The following is a 12,405-nucleotide window of genomic DNA, read 5'->3' as shown; positions in this document are numbered from 1 at the left end:
AAAAAAAAAAAAACATAATACGTCCGAAGGCGTGCTTCCCTCCACGATGACGGAGAGTTGATTGCAATTGCGTTTTGAATTAGATTTTTTTAAAAAAAAATTTAAAATAATTTAAAATAATTTTAATATAATAATATAAAAAATATTTTAAATAATTTTAATATAGTAATATAAAAAATAAGTTTTTAAAAATATTATTTTAACATTCTTCTTGACAGCAATATTTTAAAAACAACAGTAAACCTTACAAAAACACCATTAAATGCCAGCACGGAGATCACAACTTTTTCCATTAAATTGACAGGTTTGGCCTCCTACACCTTCCGTACAGTTAAGTGTGTCGTACAGCTGGCTCTCTGCGGAGACTGGATGGAAGGGAAGGGAGGAGATGCAGAGGACAATCATAAGTGGAGAGTAGCTGGCGGGTGGGTATAATTTCAATTTTACGGGGCATAATTGTGTAGTGGGAGAAATTATGTCACCTACCGAAGTTCCATGTTACAACGTGGATGGATTATTTACCGCATCGTTAAGAGAGTATAGACTTCGTTGTGCATGAAAGATCCAGCTGCAACGAGGAAATTCAAGTACAACCTCATTCAATGGTATGCTCAGTATTCACCAACGCTATAAAGAGAGGATGCAGTTAAAAGATACTAAAACGCCTTGGAAAATCTATCATTATATATGCACTCCTAAAAACACTGATTTTTTGCACTTTCATTCAAAAAAAAAAAAAAAACTGAATACAAGCTTTCACTTGCACTTTCATTCAAAAAAAAAAAAACTGAATACAAGCTTTCACTGATATTGAATTCTTTTGATATAGCTTATTTACTGTTATCAAAGAGAGCGAAGATAAAAGAAATATTTTTCTCATCTTAATTATGTAATGAAACGAATTAAAAAGCAAAGCAAGACAAACTATAATTTATATATTTATATCTTTTATGATGGTTTTTTTTTTGCTATTATTATTTAAGTCGGGAGGCACTTTGACATTTACATAAATATAAAAAATAATAAACAAAATGCACAATGAAAACTATGAAAACACCCATGAGAAAATAAAGCATGAGGTAAAAGGTTGTTTTCAGCTTCCCAGTGTTTTTTTTTATATAGTTACAAGGTCATCATAGGAGTAATTCGATACTTAATTAAAAAAAAAAATGAATATGCATTTACGACACCTGAGGGCATGCAAAAAACACCTGTCATTTGGACAGGACAGTATATGTAACACCTCCCTGCATCTTAAAATGCATTTTCACTTTGCCGATGAAAACACCACCATATTCTTCTTTTATTGGTGCCAGACATGTATATAGTGGTACTTCGGTTTGTCTGTCTTCGATGAATATTTTTTTCCCTTTTATTCTCTTTCTCATCCCGTGAAAATTATAATTTATCCCTTGTTGTTATTTTAAATTCAATTTTTATTTTTTTATCTCTAATTTATTATATTAGTTTTTTATATATTATATTCTTCATCGTGTTTCTTATTCTTTAATTTTTTTTATGGCTTCTTTATAAAAGTTGCAACAGTTTTCAATTTTATTTTTCAATTCATATTAATGATATTATATTTTTCAGTTTGATATTTATTATTTTAATATTTATTATTTATAAAAATATTTTTTTTTATTTTCATCCTTTAATTATAACATTGTGTTTATTTTTTATATCAACTTTTATCTTTATTTTTTTAAATGATCTTTTACTATATTTATTTTTTAATTTTACTTTTTAATTAAATATAAAATTTATTTTGTATTTTAATTTTGATATTTATCCTTTATATTTCTATTTTTTAAAAATCCTTTATGTAATTGAAATTTTTTGTTTTAGTTTTATCTTTTAATATTTGATTGATTATATATTAGACTTCATATTTTGTTGAGATTAGATACTTTAAGTTTAATGATTTAAGTTATGGATTTTAAAAGCTAGCATATTTTTTTAAAAAAAAAAATTATAATTTTTACCATATTTTTTTTAAAAAAAAAATTATAATTTTTTTTATTTTTTTATTAAATTATTTAAATCTTATAATATATACCTCGGTTTTTTAAGGACATCCCATGTTAATTTGACCTTGATTACCCATATTACAAGCCTATTATTGGTAGTTTTTTGTATCACTTTTTAACCTTATTTCGGTACTTGAACATCATTTTCCTGCACAGAAAGATTGATCGGCGTCGAGGCAGGGGACACCAGGACTAATTGGTTACTATATGAATAGTAATAAATATTTAGAGCAAGTATGTCAAATGATTATGTGATATCTCGAATTGAATGTGCATTTGAGTAATATTGATATAAGGTGTTATTTTAAAGGAAAAATTCTGGAATTCACTTCATTAAAATAGATCGTGTGTTTTTGGTATTATTATACCTTCCACGATTATAATTTTTAAAAATAGATTTTAAAAAAAATTATCTGTGATTTTAAAACATACATGTCTGTTAAATTGTAATCTTATAATTTTTTTAATTAATTATTTTTAAATAAGTTTATCTTTTTTTTCTTGAATTAGAAAGGTTGAGAAATAAATAAAATTAATTTTCAGATCAAAATTAAAATTTTAAAAACTTTAAAATTGATCACATTATTCTTTGTGTTTTATTTGTGGTTCTATCAATTTAAAACTCTATCTCATTGAATTAGGTAATAGAAAGATTTAATAAATAAAATTAAAAAACTAAGATAAAACTGAAAAACAAAAATACTAAAAAACAACTTCACCATTTATATTTAATAATAAATGTTAAAGACCATAGCTCTGTTGACATTATCGAAATGTGTTTGGTATTGTTGTGTAATATGGTTTTTAAATATAGTTTTTAATTGAAAATATATTAAGATGTTTTTTTTTTTTTTAATTTAAATACTAACATATTAAAATTATTAAATATTTTTTTACAAATAAAAAATAATTTAAAAAATATACTGTTACAGAAAAAAATACTTACTCACCGTGAGACACGGTGAAGTCGAAAGTGGGAAATAAAGTTAGTTATAAGTAAGTGCAAAGATCGAAAGATCCTCTTCACAGCGAGAACCACAAGGGAACCGGCGAGGAAAAATGACAGAAGAAAAGCCGATAGGAGCGGTGTGTTGTCACGTGCGGACGTCATGATAATAGTCGGCAAATCTCACCTTAATAACAAAGCCATGTCCACAAGAATTACCACATGGACTGACCCTCGCTTGCCCTTAATTAATCTATATTACACGGGTGTTTGGAATAACAGTAAAGTTTGTCATTTAAAAATATATCAAGTTAATATTTTTTTATTTTCAAAATTCGTTTTTAATATAAATATAAAAAACTCCGGTTAAAACACGGGTAAACACTCCGAATCGAATTAACCTTCTCTTTCTATTGAGTCGAAGGCACGCAAAGGACCTTTAAAGTGAACACGTGTCATCCTAGCTGGACTTTTGAGCACCCCGGAGAGGGGATCAAGTGACACGTACCCACTGATTTTTTTTTAACCTAAATGTGGCACAGCGAGGGTAGACTGTGGACTACTTTTTGTGCGCGAGAGAGGCGTTCGTCACGCCATGTGACTCGAGCCTTTCCTTATAGGCGTGGTTTCGGCATGGAATTAGAAATAATAATATGATAATGAAAACGGAATAAAAACGGGAAATATAAACAGGAGAGAGGGGGGAGAGTTAAGACCACGCTTGAAAGAAGGCGAAAGTAGTTAAAGTGAGAGAGAGGGAGAAGAAAAAAACATAGAAACTCTCTGGAGCCAGGGTAGAGAGAAAGAAACAAGGCAACAAGTTTGAGTTTGGTGGGTTTAATTTCGATTTGCTCGAAAGAAGTGAGAATTTTAAAGAATCTATCTTCTGGGTTTTTTCTCCCAATTCAAGGATTTTTCCTTACTGGGTCTTTGAGTATCTCGTCGTCTGTTGAGGCTTTTTAAAGGGAAGAGTGGAGACACACAACGTTTGAAAGAGAAAGAGAAGACCTCTCTCCTTGGTTCTGCTTTTTTGTTGCTTGAAAGAAGAGAAATTACAAAAATGGAGTGGAGTGCTTGTTTGGATGAATATGAGAAGCTTGTTATAAGGATGACCACTCCCAGGTTTGTTTCTCTTAAAACCTTCACGAGCTTGCTGTGTTTTCTTCTCCTTTAGACTTTCACAAGTTTTTCTTGAGTTTCTTTGTTGTTCTTGCCTACTTGTTTGAGTTTCATTGTCTGTACTGCCACATTTTTGTGATTTTCTCTTTTGATTAGTTACTTGTTCCCAATTTAGTGATCAACTGTACAAAATCATTTACAATTTTTTTTGTTTGATAAAGCTGAAATTTCTGAGACTGAAATCTTTACTTTCCATTTTCCTGAAACCGGTTACCGAACCCACATCACACTTGGTCTGATTTCAATTCTCCTCTTTGAAATCATTCCCTTTCTTATACCAGTTCAAGTTACTTTTCAATTTCTTGTTTTTTTTTTAATTAATAATCTGACTTTGTCTCCTGATTTTCTTCTCTCCAGAACTTTACAACCTCTGTTATGAGACTTTTTCAATATTAATTCCTTAACTTTAAAATTTAAACTCTCGTGTAAACGCAATCCATCTCTGACTTGACCTTTCTTTGTTTTCAGGGTCGTCATCGACAATGCCGTTTCCTCCAAAGCGACTGTTGTCAAGGTAATCCTTCTACGAAACCCACACAAAAGATATACACAAACTACAGAACAAATCAGTCTTCTTTTAAGTGCTTCAAAAATGGACTAATCTTCCGTATTTCCTTCAAAAAATTGACTATTCATTCGGAATTCTTTTGTTTGGTTTCACAGGTTGATAGTGCTAGAAAACATAGAATCTTACTCGAAGCTGTTCAAGTCCTCACGGATCTGAACCTTTCTATAAAGAAGGCTTATATTTCTTCCGATGGACGCTGGTTCATGGATGGTAAGATTTTTTTACCACACCAACTTATCTTTTGTGATTTTTTCATTTTGTTTCTTACGTGCGCTTGGATGCGTATATGTGCCCCATTTCCAGTTTCAAATCCTTTTGAAGTTCTCTTTTAATTTTTATTTTTTAAATTGTGTTTTGCAGTTTTTCATGTGACTGATCTAAACGGAAATAAGTTAACTGACGAGAGTGTTATTAACTACATTGAGCAGGTGATTTTTTATCCTTAAAAGCGTTGTTAATTAGTAACTAAATGATGGAGGTTTTTGTGGTAACTGAAGTGTGTTTCGTGTTTTGTATGTTATCAGTCACTTGGTACCATTCATCCTGGGAAAACAACCGGTTCTAACGGTCTAACAGCATTAGAACTAACTGGTACCGACCGGATTGGCCTTCTTTCTGAGGTATTTGCAGTACTAGCTGACCTACAATGCAGTGTGGTCGATGCTAAAGTCTGGACTCACAATGGTCGGATTGCATCACTGATGTATGTGAAAGACTGCAATTCAGGTTCACCAATTGAGGACACACAGCATATTGATAGAATAGAGGCACGTTTAAGGAATGTTCTCAAGGGCGACAATGATATTAGGAGCGCGAAAACCATGGTATCAATGGCTGTCACACATACGGAGAGAAGGTTGCATCAAGTGATGTTTGCTGATAGGGACTATGAGAGAAAGCCTATTTTGCAGCCTAGTGGAGATTCTCCGGTAGTGACAGTGCAAAATTGGGTGGAGAGAGGTTATTCGGTTGTGAATGTTCAGTGCAAGGACAGAACAAAGCTTTTGTTTGATGTTGTTTGCACGTTGACAGACATGGAATACATTGTGTTTCATGCCACCATCAACACAGCAGGAGACAGAGCATACCTGGTATGTATTTATCTCAGTTTTTTTGTATCGTTGCATAGATGAAACTATTAAAACCAAATTGTCTGATTTAGTTTACTGACCTTGTTTTAAAATTTTTTTCATCCAGGAATTCTACATCAGGCACACTGATGGAACCCCAATTAGTTCAGAGCCCGAGAGGCAACGTGTAATTCAGTGCTTACAAGCTGCGGTTGAAAGAAGAGCATCCGAGGTAATTGTTTTATTAGGAATTTGTGTGGAGTTTCTCAGCTAAACTGTTAGATCATGCAGCAGTTGTTAGGCGAACATTTGAAATGTTAATGAGAACATCTTTTTCCATGAACAGGGTGTGAGGTTAGAATTATGTACACCTGACAGGCAGGGCCTTTTAGCTGATGTGACGAGAACATTTAGAGAGAATGGTCTTAATGTGACAAGGGCTGAGATATCCACAGCAGGAGACATGGCTCTAAATGTATTTTATGTAACGGATGCTGTCGGTAACCCGGCTGATCCTAAACTAATAGAATCAGTCCGACAAAAGATTGGGGTGAGTAATTTGAAAGTGAAGGAATTGCCACCATTGATTTACCATCGAGAGGCAGAAAGGGAAGATCAAACGGCAGGGGTTGCTGGGACGGTGTTGTTATCACTTGGAAGCCTAGTGAAAAAGAATTTATACCATTTGGGATTGATCAGATCTTATTCTTAAAAAAGTGGAGAGCATGAAAGACAAATTGGTGTTAGGCAAGGGATACATTGTTCACTGCTGCTGGCCATATTATTTGCTCCAGGTTTGGGCTTGTGTTGTGTACATATGGAAAAGGCGGAGGAGGGATTTGGTGATATTAGAGTAGGGTATGATTGGTTGAATTGATAGAATACAGGTCGGAGGCTGCTTCGCCATGCTTTGTTTGAAGGAAAACATATGAATTTGAAGAACAGATGGAAAGTAAAAGTTGCTGGGATTGTGGTAAATAGAGAAGAGGTTCGTTGAGGGAGTTAAATGAGGTTTGGTCGAATATCAACAATGGCTTCAAATGCCGCTCACAGGTGTACATATGACGCGACCCCTTAATATATTAGTTTTAATGGTTGACTTTATTCTTTATACCAGTCTTATTTAACCCCCCCCCTCCCTCCCCCACGGATGAATTGAAAGCTCTCTTTGATTATGGCATTTGGAAGACATGGGGTCCAACAATTATCAATAAAAAGCATGCATCCTTCAAGATGATGCCCGTTTTAATTTTAATTAAAAACCCTCAAGTATAATTAGTTGTAAGTCGGTAACTGGGGTTTTGTTAAGCCATTTTAAAACTTACCTTGAGTTAGTGTTTGTTGTTGATGGAAATAATTTTTTTTATTATTTAAATTTAAAAATATAAAATTTTTATAGCAAGAACAAACCGTTTCTAATTCCTTATTTGGGGTGAAGTTAGGAAATAAATCGGTACTAGGAAGCAAAGAATCATATAGAATGAATTCCTATTGTCTTTTCTTGGAGGGAACGAGAGGTCATTATAATAATTTATTCAGAGCCTTTTGTGATATTTATTAAAGGGTTGCTTGGGGGGCCATTATGAGGGTTTGTAAGAACTTGGAAGAGTAGATGCTTGGAATAAATCGAGGCAGGACTTGCAGGGTGACTTTTTCATGTAATCTTGTGAAGATTTTAATTGAATAGATTGATAGTTACGTTGAAAATGCGTCTGAATCAAGATGTGGGCGCAACGGAATGCACCGAACCACCGCCCTCAACCCCTCATAGTTGGGCATGCGAAATAAGGACACGACGCGTTCTTTGAATTGTTGCTTGAAATTGGGTCGCGACTCCCCATTTCTCAGAATGTCTATAGACGGAGGAATCCGTAGCTTCCACATTGTTCTAGGAACCTCATCTCCTACCAACGAAGAAAAATACAGTATGGCTAAAAAAAAAACATTGATTGGCCACTACAGTGAGAGTTGATTCTCTTGAAGAAGTGAACAAAGAGAGGAAAAGCAGTCGAAGATAGAAATAGAAATATTACAAAAGAAAGTGCAAGACGGCTAGTTGTCTTCACCTTGTTTTCGTGCGTCCGAGCAACACAACACGGTTCCCGACATTCAGTGTCCTTCTCTAGCTTATAGCTTTCTTGCTTCCCTAATTAGATCCATTTTTGCTCTTAATAATCGAATTAAAATTTAGGCTTATTGTATTTCATTCCTCGTGCAACTAATCCTTTCAAACAGCACATTGCCCACACATTATCCAAATCAATATAGAATGGATGGTTATTTTTCTTTTAAGTTTACTTATTATTTTGTTCAACCATGCAGGGATTATTATATTTAATTGCAAAATAGAGTGACGCTGTAATTTATGAACGATTGGTTTAGCTGAATGATGTCTGAAAACTAGCTAAAAACTGTACGTGCAGATGGTAGCTGCCACGTTACGTCCAAGTGATGGGAAGTAAACTCCTCAACTCTTTTAAGATGTAAGTCTTGCCTCCGTCCTAGCTAGCAAGTTGCTATATACAACAGTGAGCTTACATCCATCTATTAAAATCGTTCAGGTGCCTGGTTGACGTTAAAAGGCTCAAGGACAGCCACTCGTTTACCTATATTAGCTAGCTATTCTTTTTATCGTTAACTGCGTCACGTGAAAATCTTGATAGTTCACCGATAGTTCTTGCAATTAAAGGTTTGGGCAAGGTAAAATGTAGGTTTGTCCTTGTCACGCGGCAGCTGATATTCATAGACATGCTTGCTATGTAGGTGCTATGTAGGGTGTTTACCTTCAATTCGGTTTATTTTTAATTTAAAAATGTTAAAAATATTATTTCTTATTAATATAATCTAGACCAAATCAAAAATCAATTTAAATTGAATCTGTTTTATTCTGTTTGACTCAATTTTTTAGCTTTAAAAACTAGAAAAATTAAAACCAATTAAATAAGAGAAAATTTGGCTAAGTCATAATCACTAGATAAACTTAACTGAATCACATTCAAAAAAATTTTTATTAAAAATTTTGAATCCAGGCTCTTTAGTTGAGATATGAAAGATTTTTGTTAATCGAATCACAATTACTAGATTTATTCAAGTTAGTACAATTATATCTTAATAATAATTCCAATAGCATCCTGTAAATTACCGGGAACTCGCTAGCACAACTACATGTTAAAAAAATTAAAAACATAAATTTTATTTAAGTTTTCTGCTAGAAACTAAAGCAAAGAGTAAAAAAGCAATAATATAAAAGAAAAGAGCACAAAGAAGAGGGGAAGAGAGAGAGGAAAGGGTGGGACCACTAAAAAGAAAGAAAAGGGAAGGGGGGAGAGAGAAAGCGGGGATGGAGGGAGGGATGGGTGGGTGGTCGGAAAGGAAAGGGAGAAGGGGGAAAAGAAAAGGGAAAGGGATAGCTAGAAAGGTAGAGTTGAGGTATTTACTATTTAGGTTTAGAGTGTTTTTTGTAATATTCTTTTTAGATTTAATTAAACCGGTTCGGTTTGGTCCGATTCAATTAATTTAAGTTTTTTTAAATTAGAATTGAATAGGATCCAGTGTTTTTTTTTTATTTTTTAATTGATTTATTTGGTTTTTTTATTAATTTAGTTTTTCAATTAATTTTTTTAATTTTTTTAGTTTAATTGATATTTCAATTTTTTTAAATATTTTTATTGCTATATATAACTGCCAGAGAAAAGTCGATCCAAAAACTTGTCAAGGTACAATGGAACGGGAAAAAAACACACTAAGTATGCATCTAGGAGTAAGGCTCGTTATACAATCTGAACATTTCTAGAACCTATTTATGCAACTAAGCTTATTTTACTCAATATCCAAAAATAAAAATAAAACTAATTCGTATGGTATATATGTACTGATCTTAAATCATTTTTTTATGTGTACCGTTTAAATTTGTCCAACCAGTTGATATAGACTATGAAGTTATCACAATTCTCAATATATATATATATATATATATTTCAAATTTTGAGGGTGCAGTGGCTCTCATCAACCCTTCAACATATATAGTTGCATCTGCATATTGGGCTCAAAACGGAAAAAAGACGACACCAAGAACAAAACTTCTTATAAATACATCATTCCGAACAACAGTCAATGACTCAGTAGTGTCCCTAGTGGTCCACGAGGAGAAGAAGAAGAAGATATAAATGGTTTTTTTAAGTGAGGTTGGTGATATCCAACTACGAGTCTTTGTTGGCTTGCGAGTCAAAAACACCTAAGAAGGGCAAAAGACAGATTCTTGCATTGCATGCATTTTTTTTTTTTTGCCCTTTATTTGCCCTCGGTTAACCGCGTTAGAGTGGGGTTGGGAGACCTTACCGGTTAATGCGCCGGTTGTCGCGGGTAAGTGAGCTGTCAATTGTTGTTAAGAGAGAAAAGACAGTTACGCTGTGCAAGTCACGTGCTTCTTCACAGTTGAAAATCTTCCTTGGCTGTGCTTTTCAGAGACTTGTTAATCGATTTATCTTGGATACATGCCATGTCCTAATTTATGGATTTTCTTACTTTTTTTTTTTTTTTTTTACTTTTCACTGCGAAGAAAGAAAGCAAAAAAAAAAAAGAGAGACTAGACAGTAAGACAAAAGTGTCGAATGGGTTACCTGCCTGACATTGTTTTTTATATTTTAAAATAAAATCATTTTTAATTTCGAAGTTTGGGTGCTCATGGGTCTTCTTTTCAAGGACAGGCATGCCTAGGATTTCTCCACGACTCTTTCACCTATTTTTAATTGTTTTTTATATTTTAAAATAAAATCATTTTAAAATAATATTTAATCTTTTTATGATAATACCAATAATAATTTTTTAAATTATTATGTACAAACGTGATAGACAAATGGTTTTTTTCTAAATTACACATGGATAATCAATGAGAATAATATTACTTTTTATTATGAATTTTTTAATCTATTTTTCTTAAATTAATTATTCTTTTAGCTTTTCATACAATAAAATAAAAAATTTCTTTTAGATCATGATTATTTTTTTAAAAAAACTTCTAACAAAAAAGACATGCTTTTATAAAAAAGAAGAAGAAGAGATACATGAATAAGGAAAGTGTTTTTTTTTTAATAATTTTTTTCCTCTTTAATTTAATTTATTATATTTTTAATGAGTATTTTTTAATTACTATTAGTTTTTATTTAATAAAAAATTCTGCTAATAAAAAAGGACATTATTATAAAAAAATACACGAGTGATGATAAAATATAATTTTGACTAAAAAAATATATTTCTCCAGAAAATTTTAATTACTCCTATTTTAATTCTCATATAATTAAATAAAAGCAAAATTTAAAAAGCGTTTAGCGGAGGCGTTGGGCGGGCACCGAGCTAGTTTCAAATCCAACTAGAGGCAAGAGTTTAAAACATTAAAAATTCATTACAGTAAGACTTTAAAGAGGATTTATGCCGTCAGCGCTCAAACCTTATCGCCAAGGCATTAGTTAGCCACTAGGCAGCTACCCTACTTAGCAAATGAAGCTGCAAGATAGTGGTGCAATGCAGGAATTGAGTGCAGAATATTGCCAGACCTTCCTAGCATTTGTTCCAAAATATTGCAGGATGATTTTCCAGAGTCAGCTCTTGGATCTTTCTCCTCAATGAAAACCAGATATATACCCCCTCGTGGCTTTTTATAGCCAGCAATTGCTTTCCCAATATTCCCTATATTCTTTTTTTTTTTAGATTAACGTGGGTGTCCGGGCCAGCTTGCGCGCACCACGACTAATCCCACGGGCCCTGAAGTTAACGACCATGTAAGCCTCCAGTGGCCATCATATGAGCAACCAAGGACTCGAACCTGAGACCACAGAGGGAGCAAACCCCTTGATCCCAAGTTTTTACCACTTGGCCACCACCTAGATGGTTATATTCCCTATATTCTTGATACTACAAGATTGATTCTTTTAGTGCAAAAGAAAATTAATTTCATCAGTAATGTCTGCACCATTGTCAAAAGGAAGTATATATAGGTCCTAATAAAACTTAGATGCTTGTAATTCAAGGCACACAGCTTGGAGGCATGGTTCACATGATTAGTAATTTTAATAATTATGATAATAACTAGCCACTAAAGAAAATTGAGCATTCCGTGCACCCAAAAAAAACTAAAAAAAGAACTCAATCGCTGTGTACGTCATTGGGATAGAGTGAAATATTATCTGTTTTTGCTAATTGATGAATACTGTTTGGAATCTAACCATATCAAGCTTCCATTAATATGCTTTACGGAAAAGCGAAAAAAACCAAGAAACCAAGAACCCTTGCCACCCCTACTGGTGTCCTCGTGGCGCAAGAAAAATATTTAGTCCTTCTAAGAGGACAAATTTATATTAATATATGATTGGTTTGGTGTTGAGCATCCTCTGGAATTTCATGCAAGTTAAGAATACGACATTATAAGATCTGTGCAAGCTCAATAGCTAGACATATGCGTCGTCCTGTTACCATTGTAATGTTCTTACCATCATTCGTACAATGACAAAGATCAAGACAAACCACCCATATCTCTTAGTTGCAAGTGGTAGATAATGAAAAACAGATGCTTAATACCTTTATGCTGACTAACAAGGGACAGAAGATAAGTTGAGA

The 12,405-nt window shown here is 33.1% G+C and overlaps 1 protein-coding gene across 1 annotated transcript; it reads left to right on the top strand.

The window, feature by feature from the left end:
• Nucleotides 1–3,642: 3,642 nt before the first annotated feature.
• Nucleotides 3,643–7,023, top strand: LOC105128946 (uncharacterized). Its single transcript, XM_011030803.1, has 7 exons — nt 3,643–4,098; nt 4,624–4,669; nt 4,819–4,933; nt 5,084–5,151; nt 5,248–5,814; nt 5,921–6,025; nt 6,140–7,023. Exons 1-7 carry the CDS (start codon nt 4,037–4,039, stop codon nt 6,503–6,505), a joined length of 1,329 nt encoding a protein of 442 aa, XP_011029105.1. The 5' UTR covers nt 3,643–4,036; the 3' UTR covers nt 6,506–7,023.
• The last annotated feature ends 5,382 nt before the right edge of the window (nt 7,024–12,405 follow it).

Source organism: Populus euphratica, unplaced genomic scaffold, assembly GCF_000495115.2.
Source record: "Populus euphratica unplaced genomic scaffold, PopEup_1.0 scaffold48.1, whole genome shotgun sequence".
In the NCBI taxonomy this organism is placed as follows: Eukaryota; Viridiplantae; Streptophyta; class Magnoliopsida; order Malpighiales; family Salicaceae; genus Populus; species Populus euphratica.
The sequence above is the reverse complement of the archived record's forward strand: the minus strand, read 5'-3'. Positions and strand labels throughout refer to the sequence as shown.

Coding starts and splice junctions, on each gene's coding strand:
- LOC105128946 (XM_011030803.1), top strand. CDS start 4,037: ATGGAGTGGAGTGCTTGTTTGGATGAATATGAGAAGCTTGTTATAAGG. Junction 4,099..4,623: donor ATAAGGATGACCACTCCCAG/GTTTGTTTCTCT, acceptor CTTTGTTTTCAG/GGTCGTCATCGACAATGCCG. Junction 4,670..4,818: donor CCAAAGCGACTGTTGTCAAG/GTAATCCTTCTA, acceptor TTGGTTTCACAG/GTTGATAGTGCTAGAAAACA.